Source organism: Cavia porcellus, unplaced genomic scaffold (assembly GCF_034190915.1).
Source record: "Cavia porcellus strain 051 isolate PalLab524CR breed Dunkin Hartley unplaced genomic scaffold, mCavPor4.1 scaffold_8, whole genome shotgun sequence".
Lineage (NCBI taxonomy): Eukaryota > Metazoa > Chordata > Mammalia > Rodentia > Caviidae > Cavia > Cavia porcellus.
Genome location: NW_026947491.1, coordinates 76,926,935 through 76,953,137, shown reverse-complemented (window position 1 = coordinate 76,953,137; position 26,203 = coordinate 76,926,935). Strand labels below are relative to the sequence as shown.

The following is a 26,203-nucleotide window of genomic DNA, read 5'->3' as shown; positions in this document are numbered from 1 at the left end:
AATGTAAGTAAATTAAATTCTCCAATTAAAAAACTTAGACTGAGGAAATGGGCAAAAGGTAAGATCTAACCATGACCAGTCTGCAACATGTTTCGTCTTTTTATTTCTAGTCCCATCACCTCCCTTCAACCCCTCTTATGTACAGCTTCCCTATGATGAATGTGACCATTATGCATATCTAAATTGTGCCAGTAAAGTCAATAAGTCTACTTGCTTTATGAGAAAGATGTATGCAGTCTGACAATAACTACAAAATACGTTCTGCACAAATGAAAACCAAAAGTGAGCAGTGATAGTTATATTTCCATCAAATAAAACACACATTGGTTCAAAAATTGTGAAAAAGAAAATCCAGGCTTTATATTATGATAAAAGGAAAATACAAAAATTATAAATATATATGTACCTAACACTGTACCACTAAAATATATAATGCAATTTTTTATATTTATCTAAAAAGATTGATTACAATACAACAGTTGTTGACTTCAAACTCTGACTTTTATAGTGAACAGATAATTGAAACAAAAATCAACAAGGAAACATAGGCATCCACAGAACATCTGAAAAGAACATAAATCATTCAAGAACCCATAGTGGCAGAATATACATGATTCACATTAGTCCTTTAAAGACTGTCTGGGCCACATTTTAAGAACTTCAAATCCTACTATGTGTCTTCTCCAACTAACATGAAATAAAATTAGAAATCAAGAAGAGAAACTGTAGAAATTATAGAAACACTTAAAAATAAAATAATATGCTTCTGAGTAAGCAATAATTCAAAGAAGATTAAAAGAAAACTTTAAAAAGTTAAAACAAATTAAAGAGGAAACAAAATACACCAAAACTCATGAGACACAGCAAAAGCAGGACAAAGAGCAAAGTTTATAGCAATAAGCATACATTTCAAAAGACAGAGATTATAAACGAGTAACCCAACAGTGAAATACTGGAAACTACAAAAATAAAGCAACCCTAAAGATATTAAAAAATAGAAGAAAAAGTAAGGATTGGAGAAGAAACAAAGCAACTTGAGAATTTAAAAATACACAAGCTCGATAAAAAGTTGTATTAAAAATAAAATACACAAATTTTAGCTAGTTTAATTTTGAAAAATCAAATAAAGTAAGAAATGAAAAAGGCCACAGTACAAATAATGCCACAGAAGTGCAAAAGATCATGAGAAGTTCTTATGAATCATTTCTTGCCAACATTTGGAAAACTTAGAACAAATAAATGACTTGAGACAAATAACTTACAAGATTACACCCTGAAGGAATATAAAATTTGAATAGACTAAAGATGAGAACAAAACTGAATTAGTCATAGAAATTTCCCAGGCAAGAAAAAGAGAATACTCAGTGCTTCCACACTTCAATTCTAGTACAATTAAATTAAAAAGACTGATACTAAATATTCTCAAATCATTCACCAATATTAAATGGTAGGTAATTTTCCTAAATTCTTCTATCATAATTATAATGGTAGGTAATCTTTCTAAATTCTCTAAAGACAAAATCATAACATGATAGAATTTTACCCAACTGGAATGGCTAATATCTAAAAGTCAAGGAAATACAAAAACTGGTAAAGACACACAGACAGAAAAATCTCACACTGTTGGTAGGAATGTAACTGGGAATAGCTAGCATGAAAAGCAGTATGAAGGTGCCTGGTAAAATTAATTGTGGAATTATCGTACGAATCAGAAATTCCACAACTTTGTTTTACAAAGGGAAGAATATCAAAACATTGAGGAGATACTTACATTTCATATTGATTGTAGTAGATTTGCAGAAACTTAGGTATAGCATTAACCTAGGTGTTTTGTTGAAGTAAAGAAAGAAAAAGAGAAGGGTAGAGGTAAGAATGGAGGAAAAGAAGGAAAGGAGGTTCACACGGTGAAATATTATTCAGCAAAAATACAAGATGTTCATTTGTGGCAACATGATGGAAGTAGAGGACAGAAATAGCACTGCGTTATATAAAGTAAATAAAATATAGAAAGACAAGTACATGTTCTCACATGTAGAAGAAAAATACAATATCACAGACGTTGAGATTAGAATAGTTTTTATCAGCTGCTAGAAAATTAGCATAGTCCTGGAGAGAGAATACTTAACATGTACAAGCTTACACTGAGTAGAAGGAATAATTTTAACATGTCTGATATAAAAGCCATTTAATGTGTTAAAGCACTGGCACATTTTAACATTTTTCTGAGAAGTATTTTGTTCTATAGCACAGTAGGTTAGCTATATTTTGACATTTGAGTGTACATTTCAAAATAGATAATAGGTATGATTTTGAAAATTCTGAACATGTAAAAAATGATAAATTAGATGAATGGTTTACAATTATTTGGATCTAACTATTTCACATTACTTACATGTATTGAAAGATCATAGAATGCCACTAAATATGTGCAGTTAATGTCAAAATTTCAAAAATTTAATCATGCTACATAATATAAGTTTATAAAACTATCTCTTTGTGTTATAATAACCCAAAAAGGAACTAATCACTACAAATGATAGCAAAACCACTAAATCATACATTGTGTGTCACACTAAAAGTGCAAACTGGTTTGCTAAATGTTAATCTGAAAAAAACAATTTATACTCTTTATTTTTCTACTTAAGGATCTCTTACAATAATTTCATATTTATATCAAAATATTTATAAAAGGAATATGTATGATTAAACCGGTGGAAAGTATATGTGGTTAATCACCATTTACTTAAACTGAGTTTCCTATTTGTAGTGTGTATCTTCTTAAGTACACTCATTATATTTATCCTCACTGTATTTGAGAAATTCTCAGAACTATGTCCTCATGTGCCTTTGAAGGGGTCCTAAAGATGTGTCCCTGCAGTGTGCTCAGATTTCTGGGTTGATGATATCCACACAAGGATACATCAGCAGATTCCATTTTGTGAATTTGCCCTTTGGAAAATTCATAGACAATTATAATAAAAATCAAAGCTATTGAAAATGTGTCTTGAAATGTACATTACTAATTGAAAGGGTTTTGGCCCAGACAGGACACTGTAGCCAGGAAAGCCTCAACCGGAAGCAGGAAGCCCCATCCCCCTGCCCCTAGGACGTTACGTGTGATGCCATCTTCCCGCCCCTGGAAATTTACATATGGCGCCAAACCTAGGACCAATGGGCTACCTGTGCATCCCTAATGCCCGCCTTAGGTTCCACCCCAAACTCATGCTATTTACATGCCCCCAGCCACATGTCCACCGGAGAGATTGCTGAACGCCAGTGTGGGGGTGCCAGTCATCTCTCTCCATGTTCTCAGAATAAAGGTCGCTTTTTTATTTTATACCTCTCATCTTTTGGAAATAATCCTAGCAATAATAAATAGCAGGACTGGGGAGAGATAAGCTAATTCTAAGGCATCTCATTATGCTTCATAACCTGATAGGTACTTCTAGTATTTGGACGTTCTTCATCTATGTGATCCATGCTTTAGACCATAAAAATAAAATCTGTAACTCAAATCCCCTTGTGTGAGCAAATTTCAAATACTTTCCTAGAATTCAATTACTATTGTTGTCATTTCCTGCATACTGACTGTCTCTGAATCAGACTCTTTAAAATCCGCCTCTTTTCTGCCCGCTCCAGTGATTAGATTTGATTGTAGGTCTTTGGCCTTTCTAGTATGAAAAACTTGCTCTAATAATACTAATCCCATACTGAAAAACGCTTTACTTGAAATGAAAATCACAAATTTACTAACATTTGTAAATTGTCAGTCTCCCGTTGCAACTATTTCATACTGTCTGTGAAAGCTACAGCAGGAGAGAATAGAGAAAATATATAGAAATTAGTGAGGGTGTTATTAACCACACCTGTTGGTCACAGCATGTCCAGGTAGACATGAGGGAAGCTATTGTGCATGTCAGGAGATCTGGAGCGATCTGTGGCTCCTCAGTCCGCACAATCAACAGTTGTCTAAACAGTCGTTTACATGGCATCACATTCAGAAAGGAACCACTTTAGTCTTCAGAGATACCTAAACCACTGAGAACAGTACTGAATTTTTAAAAATCTAAATAATACTTCTATGTGTACGTGGGAAAATAATGACATTTATGCCAAAAACTACCTTTGCTTAAGGGAAAAGCATACAATTTTGTAGGCATGTTATTTTTAGAGAGTTTTCTTCAGACATTCGTTGTATCATAGGTGCACAGACTTCTTTTGAACGTGCTTGTTAACATAGTCTGGCAGACATTCAATAATAAACTGTATTCTAGGCAATGAATTTATAATGTTGTTGCAGAAACAATCTCTTGAATGTTGTAAGCTTTATATATGATTGAAAAATCAATAACCTGGATAAATGGGTAACAAATTAGCCTATACACTTTTTAGGTAAAACGAAACAGTACTATCCTATTGAACTTATTTTCTAAGGGCATATAATTGTGTATTTAGTGAAATATTTTAAAATATGTTTAATTAATTGAGTAGCACAGATAAAATTATATATGAATTTATCTTTATATTATGTGATATAATTTAAATAATTCATTATTTTAATTCATAGTTTGACTTAATACAGACATGTTCTATCATTAATATAAACATGAAATATACTGAAATGTTTTTGTGTACTATGCATCAAATTAGAAAATTATTAAGTAATAATGTCATAATAACATTATATGAGAATAATAAATGATCTATAATATTGTTCATTTCTTTTTATCAATAATGAGCCAACAGGAGGTATTAATAATATTGGATTTCTTTTTTTTTTTTTTCCAGGGTATAAACAGTCTCCATACAGGATAGATTATGACAACTTCTTCTTTAAGGTGAGATCCAGTTTAATTCACAGTGGTATGCGGAGGGGCTGCAAAAATTTAAACATCATCCATAATATTCCAGAAGTAGAAGTGGAATAGTTACACAGGCCTAAATTGAAGATATTTTCTCATTAGTTTCACACCCTCAACTATTTTTGTTCAGCAGTGCTACTTTTGAGATAAACTCTAAACAATATTTCTTGGGTATTTCTGTGTGCAAAGTGTTCAACTTGATATTTTGATTGAGACTTGGGAATATATTGACCATAGAAGAAAATCAAGTCATAGTACAAAAATACAATATACCAATGTATGTAGTGTAATTAAAATATCTCACAGAAGCTGAATGGATGCCCCCCCCCACACACACATTTTTATCTTCTCCTAAATTACAAGTACATTAGACTGATTTAAATGTCACAAGTTAGAAATTTTATATTTTAATTATTTACATTAGATCCACCCATATATTTACCACTTTTATCCACTATTCTTATCCGATCTTCAAAGTGATCTAGAGGGTACTAGCCTATTCTTTATAATTTGCCATAATGAGAGTATCTCAGTTGTTCATTAGAGTACTTGTATTTATTCTGTTATTCTTGAAAAACCACTTCCATGCATTATGAGTCTAAATTGTTAATAAATTTGATTGGCCATTGCTGTATTTATTCTACTGCTTTTTGCTTCTATGTATAATACACCTGTCTGTCTAGTATAGATAATTTGACGTATCTTTTGCTTGCTTTTTAACCTCTCAATCTGTGATCTCAGTGCCTTTAGATTTCATTTGTGAGTAAAATGACGGGACAATTATCTTTGTGTTCCAGGTTAATTTCATTTATGATACCGAGGTGTATCTGTAGTGTGGTCAATGATAGGGTTTCACCTTTATTTTTTATCATTGGTGTTTTGAACAGGCTGTGACATGAATGGCTGTATGTGTATGTATCCCACTTTAGATTATTGATGTTCCCAATTTTCAGGATAGGTATTGTTCAGAAATTTTGGAACTCTTTTGTCACTATCTCACTTAATGTGCCCTGTTCCAAGTTACTTCATCTTTCATGTCTCAGTAGTTCTTTAATTTCATTTCATTGCTTCTTGATTACTGGATTTATAATCAATACATTGATTTGATCTGTGTTTGAAACTTTTTAAAATTCACCTCCTTTAATTTTCATCGTTTTGTATTGTTTTAGTTTTTTCACAAGTGCAGTAGCCTTTTTGTTTTTTCCTTTTGGTTGTTGTTTTCTCTTTTTTTATGTTCAATCCAAACTTCTAATTTATTTGTGGTTTTCATTCCAGACTCTGTTCCTGCTTGGTGTAAGTCATGAAATCATTTTTTTCTTTGTGTATGGCTTTGTTGGTTTAGTTCATTTAACTATGTTTTTGCATATGCGAGGTGTCATCTAGGCAATTATTTTTCAAAACACTTTTAATTCTCTTAAAATATATTTAAATAAAGAAGAATTACTTAATTTCACATGAAATATTCTAGTAAACTGACATCATTGTAGTTTACAATGTCAACTCACAGAAAAATTAAACTCTTCATAATCTTATTACCGCAGATATGTTATGTCATTTAACCTATTTATCATTTCTGATAAATATGGACTGTTTGAGAACTGAATATTCATCTCATTTTTTCTTTCATATATTTATATAGAATAGTGAGACATTTTCAATTCAAAATATCTTATATCTGATTAAATACAACAACACTATGGAACAATTTAATCCCTTCAAGTATTTCATTGCTAAAACGATAGTGGAACTCTTCAACCTTCAACTCTAAATTCAGTAAAACCTTGAGGAGCTATTTTCTTACATTTTTGAGTCTCCATGTTTCTATGTCCCCTGTGTTAATCTGACATGTATTTTCACACAAACTAAATAAATGAATATTGATTTTTATTCCCATTTTGTGTTGGAAATGAAATAAACCCAATGATTCAGGAACAAAACAGTAAGTCTGAAAATAATTTAACTCTCAAGAAATGAAAGTAGATTATTCATGGCCTATGGGTTTAAAGATTATTGAATCTCACAGTACCCCAGAGAAGTTATCCCATGAAGGACAAAACTTAGTGATTTTTTTTTTTTTTTTTTTTTTTTTTTTTAGAAACAAATTTCAAATGTAGAAGTGCTGCAGAAACAAAAAGTTCAATAGTTCTCAACTGCTTTTTTAATCTCAGGATTTTTGTACCTTATTAAATAACCTGAAATAACAAGAAATAACTTGAAAACTCTAAACAACATTGTCAATATTTCCTTTACTGTGTTAGGAACTAAAACATAATTAAGTTTTTGTCATTTACTTGAACATTAACAATAAACTCTACTAGTAATATAAATGGTATTTTTGTGCAAATAACTTCATTTTCAAACAAGGCAGAATAAGAAAGTTTGCATTGTTTTGCTAATCTATTTAACATCTGGATCATTTTAAGACTGTCAGAGTCTCATTTCTGCTTTGGTATTTACTTTGTTGTTAGCAAACACCAGGTAGCCTTGGGAAACCTCTACTGTGCAGCTTTCACAATGAGTTGTAAATGAAAAATAATATCTTAATAAAGATATCTGTGCTGTTTCAGCTCAGCGAAGTCCCTTGGTAGTCCCAAGATGCTCCAAAGCACAGTATGTAAAATGCTGACTTAGCAGCATAAAATGCTGTTTCCTCCAGTTACGTGTGGGTTGTATCAGCCAGCTTGGACTGTGTTTAACTGGTCTCACTCTGCTTATTTGCTATCATTTTGGTGGGAGGCAGGTAGCTCTAGGACAGCTTTCAATGAGACTAACTGGGCTTCTTTCCATGACTTTTGTGCCTTTAGCAACCTAGTATGGGTCTGTTCCCACTGCAATGAGGGCAGGCTCCAGGACAGAGAGCTGAAGCATGAAAGGATTTTGAGTTACAGCCTCCAACTCCACACTATCAATTCACTTCTACTGCATTCTTTCACTTAAAATACACGTAAAAGTTGGACTAAATTCTCAGGTGAGGAAAAAGCTCCTCCTTTAGATAAGATAAATGATAAATATCTATGAGAGATGGAATGATACAGACAGGCATGGGCTATACAGGACATTTTACCAGTCAACCTAACACAACCTATTCCCAACACAAAACCAAAATAAGTTTTTCTTTACTATCTTTAATTATTTTAACTTTATTGTGTATATATACTAGAAGAGTGAAATGGTGATTAAGCATAATTGCGAGTTTTGTTGTCTTGGATGCTACAGAGGGGATTGCAAAAGCAATCTGGGAATGTCACAGAGATATGACCTTGGTATCTGTATACAACTTCTTTTCCCTTCCCCTCGGCAGTGTCCGGGTCTCTGCTTCCTAACCAGCCACTAAGAGATGCACCGCTTTGCTCTGCTATGTTTTGCCTCATAGTTCTCACTTCAAGACTCCTGTGGATGGAAAACCCTGACACTCATCCTTTCTTCCTTTAAATTGTGAGTGTGAGGCATTGCGTCTCCAGGAGAAGCAGCACAGACATATTCAGGCATGTTATCTGAAATGTGCTGACCTTGATTCTACACCATCAGTTCTTTTCAAAAACCAGAATTTTGGCTATGACACAAACCTGAAAGAGAGATGATTAACAAAATTACATAAAATATATGGCATCTCTCGCTACCTCAAATATGATAATATCATTAAGAACAAAAACACCAAAAAAAAAAAATTTAGCCTTTGGACCCTTTTCTTTGAATCATATGTTGCATCATAAAATTTAGAGCCGTAAGATGATGTAAATGTCTGAATAATACAATAGTAGTATGTCAAGAAAGTAGAAGAGACAGGATTGTAGGAAACAAGGGCAAACCTTTCTCTTATAAATGAAATTAGTTACTACTTAGGTCCAACCAGGCATTAAAAGGTGGGAGCAAAATACTATTATTAAATACTCTAATTTAAATCCAGAAACTTGTCTGATACTCTTCCTTTTTCATGCATGGTATGGACCAAGAAAATCCTAGGTTTTCCTACAGATGTATATTTTTATGAAACCCGCAGTATTTAAACATTAGAGATATAATAAAATTTCTAATCTTGGGTCTTTCCCAATGGATATACTGCTGTGTTTGAAGTTAGTTACACACATTCATAAACTTTGCTTTCCCCTCTCTCCTACCCTTTTTTCACCCGATTCCTTCTCCCTCTTTAAAACTTTATACATTTTTGCTATTGTATAATTTAACAAATTTAAGTGAAATGAACCTCACTATGAAGAGTACACAAGATCATAAAATGAGAGAGAGACAGTTTGCGTCAAGTTTGTGTGTGCGTGTGTGTGTGTGTGTGTGTATGTGTGTGTGTACTATTGCACTTTGTGACGCTCACTCTGACTCTGAGAATCATACAGATGCTGTTTGTTATTCCCCAGGTTATTGATGTCCTTACATGTGAGCAAATTACTTACTACATTTACCATAATTCCAGTGCTTAAATACTTTCATTACACTGAAACCTAAATTAATTACATTTGGTATGCAATAGGAAAAACACAATTCTCTATAAAGTGAAATGAACCACTTACTCTGATAGATTCAGTTGCGGAAAACATATTCATCCTTATTGTGGGAAGAAGGTGTTACCCTTTCTGTATTTTATTATATGTGACGTACTTTTTTTTTTTGTTAATGGCTGCATGAAACACTTTGATCTTAGACTATAAGGCAAATTTGCCTACCTTTAAATGCATTGCACTAAAAGTCAGGAAATCATCTTGTCCTATTACTAACAAGTTAAATCAATTGCTTAGACTTTCTGGCATTGTTTCTTGTGGTATCGAGTGTTCCTAAACTAATAATGTTTACTTTTGTTTCTAACTTGAATTTGCTGATTATCAGTTGGTCACCACAAAGTATGTTTGAGCTACTGAGTCAGTGACAATTTTCCTCTGCACTGTAGTATAAATAACGTCCTATTGGGAAACATTGTATGCAGTTTTATTATGTTTTCTCAGTTTTCACTTTTTGCTATCTATCATCTAATTATCTATTTATCTTCATGGTTTTGAAGATTGAACCCTTTCCTCTTCCATGTTAGGCATACGCTTTTATGTCAAATCATGCTTCCAAACCACAATATCCTTTGAAAAATTATCAACCCTGTGCTACACACCCAGGAGATTTTCAAGTGCTTTAAACTACTGAACTTTTCAATATTTTTAATATTGGTCTTTGATAGTGTATCATTTGTTTATGCTACGTGTGCTAGACTCTGTAGTAAAATCTGCAGTGGTAGTCACACTTACTAATATTAAGACATACTACATGATGCCTCCCATATGTCCTTCACAAAACACAGATTCCCATCATGCACCATAGTCTTTCTCAAGCAACAAACTAAATTCAAATTGAGTATTATACTACTGATACAGAGTTACAAGAACTGCTCACAAAAACGTTTTCTTTTCATCAGGTGACGTGACATTTTAAAATGTATAAGTCTAAATACAAATTTTTATCATGTTATTACCTAATGGTTGTAAGAAGCTGGAAAAACTATTCTAATCTCTGATCAGTCTTTATCTTTTCTTGGAAAGAGCACATGACTTACACTTTTGCCACGTTCTGTTTTCCTTTGCTTCCAAGTCATTGATATGTACAACATCTTCAGAAAAGAAAATAAATTTGATATATGTTTTCACTGAATTTTCAATGTGCTTATCTTACAAAGCACAACTAACATTTGCCCAAATCCACTGCTTCTTGCATTTAAGAAACTTGGTGATTATCATTAAATGACTGTTTCTGCTCTGTTTCTACAAATACACTTTTATGCAATTAAAATTAAATTCTACACATGCTCAGTTCCACAATCATTATACCTTTACGGTTCTTTTTAATGTTAATGAGAGTTAAACAAACTCATAAATAAATAAATAGACAATTCCAGGCAGTACTCTAATTGCCATACAGCTATCCTATAAATTTCCTGAATTGGTATCACAAAAGGACCATTATTACTATCATGCATAGTTGTTTTAGGCAAGTGACTCTCTTCTTGCAAGAGAAAATAATAATACTAATAATTAATTGATTTATCACTCTTAAGAAATATTTAAAAAGATTCTCTCTTGTATTTTTCTTTTGAGATCCAGTCTCCTGATAAGTTTTACAACAGTAAATTATTACTAGAAGCCGAAGGGAAAATATATATTCTCACATTGTTAAAAGATTTAAAATCTAATCCAGTGGTTTATCAGGCCAGATCTCTACTGAAGTAGTTGAAAAGAAGTTAGTGTGTATTTGAATAGCTGGATTACAAACCACACCAAAGTCTTCACTGTAATGGAAATCTTTCCATTATTGCCATTTTCATCAACGACAGAGGATCCACTCTGATACTTGAATTGGTGGTAAATTTACTTTTCTTCCCTTTCCAAGGCTCACATTACTTTTCAGCTCTATCTTCTTAGGCCAGGTATTGACATTTACGTAAGGTATTGACATTGCCACATTTAAACTGTGGCAAATTCCAAAACCATTGCAATCGAGTCTTTCTATTTAACTGATTGACTCTAATATTCAGTAAACAGAATGGTGGTACTGTGGAAGTAAAAGAAGTTGAAAGCTTAGGTAAGTACAGAATTATCTAACTTTCTGGCTCTGATAGAGAGTAATTAAAATATAATGTACACAAATTACATGGAGGCTAAGAACGCATAGCACACTTTTATTATATAAGATTGTAACAGATTTGTACTAACTTTATTAAAAGATTTGTTAATTATCTGTATGTGGCTAAATTTGGAATATTAATGTATACATTTTGAAATCAAAATATCAACCAAAAGGAAACAATTTAATCAGCTTAAATCATGGTAAGGAATTAAACCGGTTTCATTTGATTGTGTCTAGCAAGCTCTAGTTACTTTATCTAATTCAATCAAATAAATAACCCACAATGTCAGTTATTAATATTGCAATTTTAAAATTAAAGAGCTGGGAATTAAGACTATTCTTAAAATTATACAGACAAGTCAGTAGAAAATTCAAGATGCAAATTTCGATCTACTGGCTCCTAAATTATCTCTCTAAAGCAGATGCAGAAATGAAATGCTATGAATGGAATGAGATGAATCTTTAAAGGTGAATGAGAGTTAATCAGTCAAGAAGGAAGAAGTTTGAGATGCAGAAAACAATGAGAACAAAAGTTCTTGGTAAAACGAAAGGCATATTTCAAGGAGTTAATAGGACTTTGGAATTACAGTATTGATCCTTGAAATGGAATCCTGCAAACTAGACTAAAAATGTAGGCAAGAACCAAAGTGTAACACACCTAATACAGGATGATAAGAAGCTAGACGGAAACTAGATAAAAAGGTTTCACATTGGTGGATGAAATGATAATAAATCAGATCTTTATAAAGATAGTGCTAATAACAAACAAGAAGGTTAAAATGCAGGAATGAGGAGTTTGCTATGGCACTTAACTCTGTTGCTGTAAGTGATCCAATTTTTGAGAAAAAAAAATTATAGCAGTCCAGAATACCGGCTTCTGAGTTTGACCAACCTGAATGCTCCAGCTTATACTAGAATTGTTTTCAGGAATTATAATACATTTGACCAAGGATTTGGTAAATGATGAGACTTCAAGAATATTGATTGTTATTTTTAAATTATTTTGAAAAGCAACAATGAATGTATTGTTTTAGCAAACATTTGTTAACAAAATAGAATTGAATTACTGGCTTGTAAAATGGTGAGTATCATGAGTAGAAAGTGATACTAACATTTCTAATGCCGGAATCAGTATAGGGACTGGTTACCGAAAAAACTAAGAAATCTGATAGAAGAATAAACAGAAGCAGAATTTAGGACAGATTATGAATTTGGTTTAGGACATGCTGATGTACATATGTTTGTACATACGTCAGTTAGAGATGTTGGTGTCTGGAAACTGGTATCTCTCAGTTGTGGAGTATGATATAGAAGAATATATTTTTGTCTGGGTTTCTTGAGTGTTTATCTCCAACCACCAGTAGAATGTTGGTGCATACAGAACATATGTTAAAGAGTTTTATTGTGGAAAACAGCATATGTACATTAACAGAATATTCTACTTCTAGTTCAATGACCAGCTTGCAAGAATATCTTGATGAATTCCATTAGCCTCCCGTTATTACTGTTTGACTATATCACTTCGCAGATGCAAGCAGTGAACATGTGTTGGTTAACTAATGTTAGTTTTACAGTTTCCCTTGGGCAGAAGTAGTATTAATTGTCCTTCCTTTCCAATTATATCTCTGCTAAACATAATTATTAAAAAGAGTATGAGTTGATATTTAATTAAAATTTAAATGCTGACCAATGAGAGGTTATGCTTCTTGCTAGGAAATATTATATTCCTATTTTAACTCACGGCTTATACATGAACATAGAAACAAAAATTATGAGAAATAAATGAAAAAAGAATGTGAAAAATAAGGATTGCATAAAGCTTTGCATTGTTCAAACTGGTTTTCAGTGCTTTTATTTTGTTCTAAATGAAACTCCAAATTGCTCTTAGAACTGATTGTTTTTAATTGTTTCAACTTTATTTTTATACCAAAATTATTAAATAAAGGCTGATCAACTTTCCATAATTAACATACCTTATTTTCCTCACTTTTCACTCATAAAATATTGTTTAGAAAGGCATGATCACATGTAAAATGCTTCTTCAATTTCTAATCAATTGTCATGGCTTTTATAAGAGAGATTCCCCCAGACATATCTAGAGACTAATCTATTAATAATTTTACCTCAAATTCAAAAAAGGAAAACCATTCTAATTAGGATTATGGGCTCTCAAATAAGCTTCCTACTTCAAATCCTACCTCTATCACAATTTGTATAACTTTAAAGAAATAACTTAATCTCAATCACTTTGTTCACATATGTGTAAAATTTCAGTGATAATGCTTACTCCTATAACAAGTCAGTTGTGAGGATTAGAATACACCTAGTGTACAAACTATTCATATGGAGCTTGGTACGTACTAAAATCTCCACACAGCTGATTGGATGCAATAACGGAAATCACCTGTGTATGAAGTTCACACTATTGTCCATTAAAAAGCATCGAGCGTTGTGCATCTTTCTTTCATTAGACATTTTTCAAAGTCTTCTGTAAATTTCAGTCATACGATTATCACAATGTTAAGTACTGTGATCAATCATTAGAAAATTGACTAACTAGTTCTTGGGACTACAGCTTGAATAATGAAACAAAAATGTCACTATTATTGTATGTGGAGTGAAAAATGTAGATGACTCAAAATATGTAGTGATCTTTGGTTATTTTCAGTTACATTATGGATTTTTTTCCTTCTTGTTTTCTGAAAGCTTTGGTTGTGATAAAATAATCCTATTTCAAACTGCAGAATCTACAAGTACCAGGATCAGAATCTGCTTCACATTTTTACACATGACGTAGGAAATAGAATAACAAAACAGTGTCTTATATTTAGAAATGTCTTTCTTGATATTGTAGTAGAGGTTTCTCAAATTCTAATTAAAGAATGTCTTTGTTCTCAAATAATAAACTCATCAGTTAAAAATCTATTGATTATTGGAAAAATCACATTTATTAAGTAAATGATATACAAATTTTGTTATGCTAGTTGTAAGTTATAAGTATCAATAAAGCATTATATTTATGATGACTACTGCACATTCATAATGATTTTCTTAAAAAAGTGAGAAAGTCTATTACAATTGATCACTGTCATTGAAAAGAAGAATCAGCTGTATTAAATGAATTTTAGAATTATTCAGGTCTCTGAAAAGTTATAGTAACATACATAATGACATCCATGAGGCATGAAAGATTCTGAACTGACTAATGGATAAGGAAATATTAAATTCTGTTTTAACATAGTTTGCATCACATGTATCCCCACAAATTCAGAAGTCTGACTAATATTTAAATAGATAATTTCCCACTAATAGAAACATTTTAACTGGACAACAAATCCTAATTATACAGAAGGATTAATTAGTATATGTGTAGTGCCAAGGATATAGCCCAGTGTTTACCTAACAAGCACAAGGTCCTGAGTACAATTTCCTGTGCAAATAGATAGATAAATAAATAAATAAATAAATAAATAAAGTGTGTATGTGAAATGCCTTCTATTCTCTACTAATGCACTTCACCATAGGAATTTCATGGAAAAACTTGTATATTTTGAAATAAAATTTTCCCTTCTGTCATCTGAGCCAGAAAGGAAAAAAAAATACTGTAAGATTTGTCCTAAATAGGCATTTGATATTAAAATAGACAATAAGGTATAAATGAGGAACTAGTGATTTTTAAAACTTTGAATAACTTTAAAAATCAAATTCAGTGCAATTGTTGAAAACTGTAAGAATTTATAATTTCAATAAATAATATACTATACTTCCATATTTCAAGTTAGTCACCAGGCCACTGACCACTCTCTTTCATAATACATGAATTACAGGAAGGGCTTTTAAAAAATACTTATTAGAAAAGTGAGTAGCCAGGAAAATGCCCATGAACATATTGTTCACAGGTCCCCCAGAAGCCCTTTCCTTTTCTATTTATAAAGATGAATCTTCAGTTTGGGAGGTGAGATGATTTATTATTATTATTATTTAAAAATATAATTTCTCTATAATTGATTACAATGTGAAACATGCATATTTCTTATAAACTCTACCTTCTCCTTGGTAAATAGCACCATACACAAGTGCCTGGCCTTTCCTATTTTAATTAGCAAAGACCTTCCTAGTAATGCTTCTGAACGCTGTAGGAATTATAAACACACAGATTGGAAGAGCTAAGAAAGCTTATTTAACTAGAGTGTCAACAACAATAACTCAAATCTGCTTAAACTTACTGGGAGGAAGATCTATTTAAGACGCTGACAATAAACTTTGAACCACTTATAATTACGGTACATTCAATGCACAAAGATTTATTACAAGATTAAAGAGAGTGGGCAGTTTTATCATACACTGACCCAACAATTTCACTAGTAGGGCTATATGAAAATATTATATATAACTGTGTATTAAAAGATTATTATAGCATTTTATAAAAGATACATTTGAAACAAAATTATATGCACATTTAGAGACAGGTTTAACTGAATATATATTCATCTACATCAGTTTATAATATAGCACAGAGTATATATATTAGAGTTGATGTGGAATGATACTCAAACTAAGACAACAAGGTATATATTCAAATTGTATGTATAATTTTTACTCAGATTAAAATATTATATATATATGTGTGTGTCTCTGCGTGTGCATGCATATGTGTTCAAAATTTCCTGAAATATTGAACTGTAGAAAAAATGGCCCTGTGTTATATGAACTACAGGAATAGAAGAGGAGGATACATCCACTTTTACATTTACATAATTTTTCCCTTGACATAAATTCAAAATGAAATTTTAAAATTTCCTATTTTCTATCTCAGTCTTTTATAAATGCATCTAAGGTATTTCAGTATTTTTTCCTATTCTTATATTAGCAGAGTCCAGGAGTAGTGACATAACTATGCCCTCAGAACTGTCTCCTGGAGCTGTAGTGTTATAAGGAATATTCTTCCATATCCACATGGAAAGACTGTTTCAGGAAGCCAAAGCACGGACATTCTGTTGTCAATGAGTTAGTTTCCCTCTTTAAAGAGACATAATGTAGAATAATGCGCAAAAACAAAGCCTTCAAGTGAAATGTAGCCTTAGAATCCCAAATTTATGAAACACTTGGGAAACTTTATTTGATACTTAAATTTTTATTGATTAAATTGCATCATCAACCATGGGTAAGAATTTAAATTTTTTCTCTCATTTCCAAATACTTGGTATTTGGAAGAACAACTAAAAAGCAAAATACTTGGTCACAGAATCACACAGGACTGCACTCTCCATGCTCCATCTGTGACAGAGGTCACGGGTGAGGGACAGAGCATTAGGGTGACAAGCAGAGGACCAGCAAATGTCCTGGCAGTCTCCAGTATTCCAATGTGGTTTGAACCTGTGGCGCTAGACAAGAGGAAGTTTATAAGATATATAAAAAATTTTTAAATGATGCTTAAAATGGACACCCTAGAATATCCATATCCTTGAACCTTTTCAAAATACCTTGCTTAATGTGCCGCCCGCGGTTGCTGAGAGCGTCCTAACCAGGTGGGGCGAGATGGGCCCCTCTCAGGGAAGCAAGCTCTGCTGAGAGGGACTCAGTGGAATTAGACAGAGCAGGACATCTCACCCAGTGTCCCCTCCCCTGCTTTCCAGGAACTGTGCTCCTTGGCCTGCGTATGAGTTTTTCTTTTTCAAGACTGAGATAGAGAGGAAAACAGCACATTGACAAGAGTAATATTCTGTCCTACATCCATCTAATTCTCTAATTTTTTTTTTAGTGCCCAAGAATTTTGGTTTGAAGTACTGGCAAGAGCTGCCTTTGCAAATCTCAACATAGCCAAATCCAATTCTGTATTTCTCCTTAATAAGAAATAGACGTGAAAATATGACTTATACAGTCTTTGGAGGATTCAAATAGATAATGTGGTAGAAAGTCCCATAACATATTGCCTTCATATGTTTGCATATAATTTGGAATTTTATTGCTTCTTCATAGCTTTTATTAGTAAATTGTTTTTCTCATACATTATATAATTATTGAAACATCATTTGAAAATTTTGTTCTGTGAATTCTCAGCACTCAATGTATCTACGAAACTGTTTAATTTTCTAATGGTACTTTTAGCTACTGAAATAGTAATGTAAATGTTGTACGATAAGACCACTAAAAGTTACCCTTGGAGCGATGCACTTTATACAATACTTTCATTCTATCTGATTATCTAACTGTCATGAATCAGGGATATGTTGGTTACATGTGGGAAATAATGTGAAATAGATTACAAAATGAATGTAGGAAAATTGGTTTTCATTGTGGAAAATATTATTTTTAAAATGAGTTCTTCGTTCCAGATTTTCATTATGCCCTCAGACCATAACTTCCTAATCAATAAAGTAATTCATACCATGGAGGAGTAAGAGACTGAAACATTGCTAAAATTGTTTTTAAGGAACTATAATAAATCTGATTAATATATCAATTTTAAGAGGCATTTATTTCTTTACTAAAAATCACTTAGTAACCTACTTAAGCAAGCTATAGCTCAGAGGAAAGGATGAAGCCTTGATTCTGTTTCTCACTGATGATGAACCAAATGAGTCAGGATTGGCATACATCTCTTAATAGAGTTAAGCTTAATGATAAGCTTGAGTTTGAGAAGTTAAAAAAATTATGTTAGAAATATGTAGGATTTCTGATAGTTTGAGCAAAGCAAGTCATTGAAATACATTTTAGAAATGCAAATTATTTCATCTCTATAAATATTTTGAGACTACACATGATTATGGCTTCTCATTTAACCAGTTAATTATGGAAATGATTGAATATTTCCAGAAGTGAAGAGGATAGTTTATGAGATTTTTTTTCTTTTTTGTATTTGAATTATGATCTCTAGTCAATGTGAAGTTATTTCTCATTCGTGCTTTATGATATATAGTTCTCTCTTTTTTGTCATTTTGAGACAGGGTCTCACTATACAGTTCAGGTTGGCTTTGAAATCACTTTGTAGCTCAGACTGATCTCAAACACACCATGATCCATTCTCCTGCCTCAGGCTTCTAAGTGCTGGAATTGCACTCCATACCACCATGCCTGGTTTATGTACATTTTTAAAAAATAGGACATGTGAAAGAGCATAAAGACGAAAACAAAACAAAAAAAATCTATAATTGCATTAAACAAATACTACCACAACTAGAATCTCTTTGTAATTCTTTAATCTTTTTATCTTTTTGCATTTTAATATAGTTATGATTTATATATTTAATCATAATGAACAATGAAGAACACTGAGATGTCAGGTAGAAGATAATATGTGAGTACTTTATTGATACACATGAATGTTTTTATTAAAGGTATTTTTTTAAAAAAATAGAACAACAACAACAACAACAAACCCTCATTTTTCAAGTTTCTTGACACAGAAATACCCAACTCAACTTCTTCTGACTTGAATAAAGAAATACTAATTTTTTTGGCAATTATTCTTGTAAACTTCAAACCATTTATGTAATACAACCAGTACTGTCAAATTTATAAATGGCATAAATATAGTTAATGCTTTAAGTGGCAGTAAACAGTCTAAAATATATTCTACATAAATCTCGGATACAGTTTTATTGAGATATTTGTTGTTTCCAAAAAAATCTATGTTACAAAGTATTTAAAATATTTAATACAAAGTTTTCACTAATCATCTAAAAAATCAATATTACACAAAATTTTCAAGTATTTTTGTTTTGTTTTGTTCTTTTGCATTTGGAGTAAAAACTAAGGAAGAATTGCAATCATATTTTTTATCTTGTTCTCTTCATTCAAGCTTTTCATTCATCTCCAAAATGATGTGACTAAAATTATTAATTTTTTAATAAATGAAAAAGCCATGTCTTTTTTCCCCCAGACCATGCATTATTTTGATTCTGAAAAGTAGAGAACTTTTGAGAGTTAAAAGTCCAAGGTAATTTCTTATTATGTTCACTTTTGATGAAATTATACAGAAATCTGAAGTTTGATGTTGTTTTGTCTTGATTGTTGTACTATATAAATGTTACTATATCAAATTTTGTTGAGGAAAATCTTTAAAAACACCAAAGAAAGCAACCATTTCTGACCATGTGTCATATTTGTTTTATTTCCGCTATATATTGTTTTCAGTTTTAGTTGAACTGGATATGAAACTGTAGTTATTGTGCCTAGCACAGGTATCTGGTTTCTACTACAGACTCAACATATATTTGAATTGAATGTATAATAAATAAATGATAATGGATTAATTAGAGAGGGCTATTTTTCACAGAATTTCACACCAAGTTTAAGAAAACCAGTGTTTACTTAAAGAAGAAAAGCAAATACTTTTCTCACTAAACATATTTTTTAAATATAGAAATTTACTGAAATTGAATTTTTTCTACTTAGATTTGGTATTTGGTAATGCAGAATTGTTGTTAACCTGACCTGTTTATACAGAAATGTGTGGCAATATTATTCAGACAATGCATTATCGTGTTTTAAAATATATCGGACATTGTGCATGGAAGTTTCTGTAACCCCTTTGGGGAGAAACAACCATTATGTGAATTAATCTCTTCAAACCAATGATATAAATAGGTGTGTACTGATGTTCTTCAATATCACCACCTTCATCAAAATTGAAATTGAATTGGGAGCACATAATTTTTAAAAAAGGATTAAGATAAAAGAATACATAAAAGGTCAGAACAATTTAAGTAATATTCTTGGATAATCATTGTATAGATTATACAGAACAAATTACAGATTTGAAAGAAAACCCATGTTTAAAACCTACCTGCTTGTCTGAAGATGTAGCTCACAGGGCCAGAACATTTACATAGTAAGTATGAGATACTGGGTTAAAGCTTTCAAACTAGAAAAACTAAACTAAACTAAAAACTCAGCTCAACTCAGCTCAACTCAACTCAACTCAACTCAACCCAAGTCCAACTGCTATCTGTGACTTCAGGAGCATATTTGCTTTACAGTAAATGCTGGCACATCTCCAAAACCATCTGAACTTCAGTTTCTTATTTATAAAGATAGAATAACCATAAATATTGCTATGGTTTGTCTATACTTTGTTGCCCTAGGATGCATGTTTTGGAAGCTTGTTCTGCAATATGTTGTAGAGGTGTTAAAACCTGCAGATGAGGCTTAGTGTCATGTATTTATGTTATTACAAGTATCAACCTGAAGAGAAATGAGCGCTGGTTTTGTAGAGTATGTAAGTTATGATTTTCTAGTGTGAATCACTATAAAAGAGCAAGCTTGAGCTCTGAATTCATCTTTGACTTCCTGACTGGCCACATAGCATCACCACATGTGTGTGCATACAGTCTTATCATTATGATGCTTCCACTAGGAGGGAGGCAAAATAGATAGCATCCCCTGATCTTAAAATTCCAGCCACTAAAATTGTGAATTTAAAAAAATCTTTTCTTTATAAACATTCAGCTTTAGGTGTTTTGTTGTAGCAACAGAAAACAGACAAATGTAAAGATATTCTTATATATCTCATGAGTTTTGCACAGGGTTTAATAACAAGTAGATTATATCACTTTGAAATGGATATCTATTATTATCTATTATCATGTTCCATTCTGGACTCAACTTAAAGCACCCTTTCCTGCTACAATGTAAGTTAATGTATGCATTTTGCTAACATAGTTCAGTATTTGCTACTATGGCTTTGTTCCAGTCAGGCCCATTTTCAGCTCCCTGATAGAAGCCAGATACCTACTAGGCTAAAATATTGTGAAAAAGGAGTTAGTAAATAATACATAACATCTCTTTTGTTAGTGTCCACATTGAAAAATGATACTGTTTCTTCCCAGTCATCATGTCAACATTTTACTCTTTTTATGCTCAGTGACAAGGAAACCTCCAGTCTACCTCTGGTACAAATTTTCTATCTATGTTGAAGCTAAATATAAATCAAAAAATAAACCTTGCTAGGATCACCATCGACTCTATGGAACAGTCTAGCTTCTATAATTTTTAGCTTCACTATTATTTATTTCTAGAAATGGACAGCACACTTGGGGGCTTCAAAAAGCACACTATAAAAATGGAAAAACAATTATATTTGCTCCTATCAATAGCTAAGACTTGTAAAAAATACAATGATAATCATATTTTGTGAAACCTTTCAGAAGTTTTGCCATGTCAGCAACATCCTTTCTTTTCATCAGAGTGTATTGAATAACCCTTAGGTTATGTTCAGCCTTCCACAAAGAAAAGTAGAAAACAAACCGGGCAAGCAGTGAAAACAGCAAGCCAAGCAACTCAGATACACATAGTGGCACACGTCAAACAGATGAACATTTAACCGCAGCATTTCTCTCCTGCTCCCCCTGACATGAGGTTAAGTGTTAGACACAAGCTCATAGAATTTGAGGTATGCAGCTTTTTTTTTTTTTTTTTTTTTTTTTTTTTTTTTTTGCTTTCTTTTAGTTTTAATATAGACTTAAGTAAAATACATGTGGCAGGCTAGTGCTTTTGGAGTAATTAAGGTAGCCACATTGACTTAGATGCCAAGGAATTTGATTTACATTTTCCCATATACTTAGAATAATTCTTTTTGGGAAAATGTTTATCTTGAATAATTAGATGAAGGAAACTCAATATTAAATTAAGTTTACTACCGAATAAAACTTAATATAAAATTACCAAATTAGTATTTGCTAATTTTGAGGATACAGCCTAGAAAAAATTCTGGAAACACAAAGAGGTGTGAAAATAGGCACACACATATGCACACTCAGCAAACAGCTCCCTGGTGTAATAATTCACTTGTCAGCTCATATCACCATCAGTTTTTACATAAATGAGCTCTTTTCTTATGTTGATGTAAATTAGAACACAAACTCCTACACAGTATCTTTCCAAGGAAAAATGCAATAAAATTTGTACAACTAATATTTAACTGCTTCCATGAATAATGAGGAGGTAAATAATAGACAGTGTTCAATCACAGAAAGAATATTTCTGTATTTGTATGCATTTATATGATGTAAAAGAGATAGGATGACTCAGTGAATTCAAGCATTATCTGCCCTCAAATTGTGTGCCTGCTAAAATTTGGTACCATATCTGGATTGGATTGTAGGATTATATACCTGACACCCGTCCTACATAAAATGATTACCCAATTTTGCTACTGGTATTTCTTTTTTTAATTCATATTTAGTTTAAAGAGATTAAGACAAAAGAGATCAGAACAAAGAAGATCAGAAGAGAACAATGTAAGCAGCACAGTACTACACCACAAGACAACCTGTAATTAACAGTAACTACTATAATGTCTTTTTCTTTGAAATAGTTGTGCATAACTTCATATTGCTATTTCAACTATTCACAATATTAACATTCAATTTTTCTCTTGAATTACATAAGAATCTTTCAAGATTCTGATTTATAGCAGTTATAAAATATTTCAGTCTGCTGCATAATAAAACTAACAAGTGGTACTATCCCACTTCTAGTTTAAATAAACTATGAAGAGATAAAAGGAATCTATGAGATTCTGCTAGTGGATGAAGTTAAATTTGAAATGATCATTTGAATTTTTGAAATTAGCCCAAAGATTAGAATAGGTCTGACTTATGACTGCAAAATTCTTAAACAAGTTTCTAAGAATGCTGTGCTATAAGAAAGAAATGAAAGTCTTTGTGATTTGGTATTTTATCTACAACTCCAATCCCAGCTTTCTGAAATGCAAACATACACACAGAAAAACCCTGAAACCAAGGTAGCAGTGTCTACTAACTTTTATTTTTTTAAAAAAAATCTACTAGATACGGTAAAAAAATAAAGTTTCTTGTTAATTGTTCTACATTTAAAGAACTCAGAGTTCAAATAAAATATCATAGAGACACCGATATTGAGAAATACAAGTATTAAGGAAACTACAAAAAGCATAGTAAATTGGTATGAGTTCAAAAAACATGAAAAATAACTTCTTATTGAAATGGGAATTCAGATAGAGATGCAGTAATAAGGGAACATTTTACTTAAATACCAATTTTTAAAAGAGAATGAGAATAAAAGAGAAAATCCATAGAAATTACAACACGAGGTGAATGTGAATAGCTATTTTCTCAAACTGATGTGCAGAATGAAGCTGATCTAAAAGGGAAAGAATTGTTAGAAAGAACATGCTGCCCACAGAACAATTTGCAGGCAGGTATTTGATAAGTAAAATAAACTATGTAGCACTGAAAGTACCTTTCTTAGTTTCATGTATATTTAAGCAGCTGATTCTTAAATTCCCTAACCCCAGATAGGGAGTTCAGAGCTACCACACAGATTTGCTTTACCTTGCATGTGACTTAGTTTTACGTACAAAGGTAGCCTGTTGGCAGTGCTTTCTGTTGAGTCACAAACAAAGCTCCACAATAGCTCTCTCGTGCGCCTGCTGTGCTTCCTAGCAGATCCCAGGCCCAAGGATGATGATAATGCAATTCCCTTGGAACTCTCAGATCTCTAAGTAATGTTAGTTTGCAAATCTAGAGTCCAGCCTCAACCAGAGCTTTTGCTTAACAAATCTAATTCCTGGCAGGATATCTTATTCTATGGCTCAACCTTAGTTATTTGAAAATATTGTGGTTCTGAAATTCTCACGGGCAGGTGATTGCAACCCCATGACAACACTAGGACTCAGGAACATGTGTCTTACAAGAGAGAAGTTCCAAAAAATCGTAGGAGTGTAGGTTTCTTTTAAACAAAATTGTTCCACTTGACAGTATATGCTGCCTTTAGAAGTTCTGTGAATGTCAACTCATCAAATATTTTGGATCCTTTTCCCAAAAGGGTAATTATTTTTAAGTTGTGTTCAATCCACTTCCTTTCATCTTTTTATTTCTTTCTCTGTCTGTGCATCCTTCAAGCACATTTAATACATTGGCTATTTTATTAAGGTTGTTAGGAAGATTGCCACTCATTTCACGGGTACTCCATTAGAGGTTAAAGTAGTTTAAGGGGTAAATGGATGAGGAAACGATGTAGCACACTATTGTGATAACTGTGCCTACTGCTCCTCACACTCAGTGTATCCAAAACACAAAGATGGTCAGCTTTTCAAAACCATAGTGGTATGAAGTTACTTTGTTTGTAGTCTTTGATTAGAGTCACTTGCTCTGTATTAATAAAAATGTAGGACTCTACATAAGAAGAACCTAGGAGAAATCATTTAAAATCAAGCAAAAGCCACTGGAGATGGCAACTCACATCTTCTAGGTTGCTGTCTTGAAACTCTGGATAAAACCAAAGATTTTGCATTGCATCCTTCATTTACTGCAAGAGCTAGAGCCTCTATCTCAGCAATCCAGGTCTCACTGTGGGCTCCCTCCCAGTGCTGTGTGCTTCTTCCCTCTGGATGGCTTTAGATAAAGTCTTGACCTTTAAAGATCAGTATCATCACTCAGATGATCTAGTAGTCTGCCTTCCACTCAGTGCAGAAGGGAGATGGAGGGTCACAGCGCTGGTCCCTGGTTCTCCCCAGTGTCCTGCTGATTCAACACATGTAGGAGTGGGGACCACGAAGGCTGTGTTTTTAGAGCCCATTTTGGCCTTTGCCATTAGAGATCCTTGAATTTTTTTTTTCTTTTTATCTGTTTCAGTCTGTTTTCTTACTTTTTTTTAAAATAGAAATAGTATTACCAACTATAAAACTACTTTCATCGTAGTTTATATATATATATATATATATATATATATATATATATTTTTTTTTTTTTTTTTTTTTTTTTTAATAAAGCCCTCCTGCGCGGGCTCAGTGCATGGTCGGCGAGCATCTGCCTATGAATTGTGAGCAGCAGCCTCCGCCCTTCTGGATGGAAACCCCAGGACACGACGCTGCGGATTGTTACGTTTTACCTGCTCGCCCTGTGCACCAGCAGCCCTGGGCTCAGGGGCCAGTTACATCCCCCCATGCTGCTGTTTCCCACTTTTCAGCTTAGGGTTACCGCCCCCAAAACTTCCTTTTCTAGCACAGGAGATGATACTTCAGAAAGAAACGCTGCAAGTGAGTATGTAAGGAATGTCATCCGTGCCTGTAGCTGCTGCCCAAGTTGAAACCTTTCCCTTTGATTATGGAACCGAGATGTCAGTGCAAGAGGTGGTGGCAGGTAAGAGGGAGAGACAGATGGCTTAGCAGGGGACACATATCCTGGAGAGTGATTTGATTTGTTTAGAAAATCTAGCTTACCAGTACGAGAATCTGGAAGCAGATGCAAACTGGATGGGAAAATAATCAGTTTTAGAGACGCCGTGTTTGGGTGTTCCACGAGGAAGTTGCATAGACACACAGTCATTATTCTAAAACTGGGACTGCATTCAGCCAAGATTCCTACCTGGAACTCTCGGGGCGAAATCTGTTTAAAAAGTGATCATAGTGCTGTTTCGGGTCCTGACCACCCCCCCCCCCCAAAAAAAAAAAAAAAAAAAAAAAAAACAGAGAAAGAAAGATGAAAAGCAAATAAAAGTTTAAAAAGTGAGAGCGCATTATTTACAGCACTGACAAAGTAAATAATTTGTTGAAAATGTTGGTGGAGGTTTGCAAACCTTGTATGCACAGTTCACATAGGAACAGTAATGAATGGCAAGAAAGAATAGCGCTAGCTCACACTTTACTTGTTTATTGTCAGTGCACAAGTTCTGTTCACATACAAGGTCTGATAAAAATAGTAGGGCGGGGGCTGGCTCAGCGGCATAAATGCCTGCCTTGCAAG

At 32.8% G+C, this 26,203-nt stretch overlaps 1 protein-coding gene across 27 annotated transcripts in view; it reads left to right on the top strand.

The window, feature by feature from the left end:
* Mgat4c (MGAT4 family member C) overlaps positions 1 to 26,203 on the top strand; it is a 698,044-nt gene that overhangs the window by 634,675 nt on the left and 37,166 nt on the right. For 14 of the 27 annotated variants that reach the window (XM_063255252.1, XM_063255250.1, XM_063255244.1 and 11 more), the window contains 3 exons: positions 4,789 to 4,838; positions 6,138 to 6,155; positions 7,430 to 7,472. In XM_063255252.1, coding sequence (XP_063111322.1) covers positions 4,819 to 4,838; positions 6,138 to 6,155; positions 7,430 to 7,472 — 81 coding nt within the window. In that variant the 5' untranslated portion in view covers positions 4,789 to 4,818. Of the gene's footprint in view, positions 1 to 4,788; positions 4,839 to 6,137; positions 6,156 to 7,429; positions 7,473 to 25,229; positions 25,601 to 26,203 lie in introns of those variants that run through there. The other 13 variants (XM_063255262.1, XM_063255258.1, XM_063255257.1 and 10 more) reach the window with 3 other exon arrangements.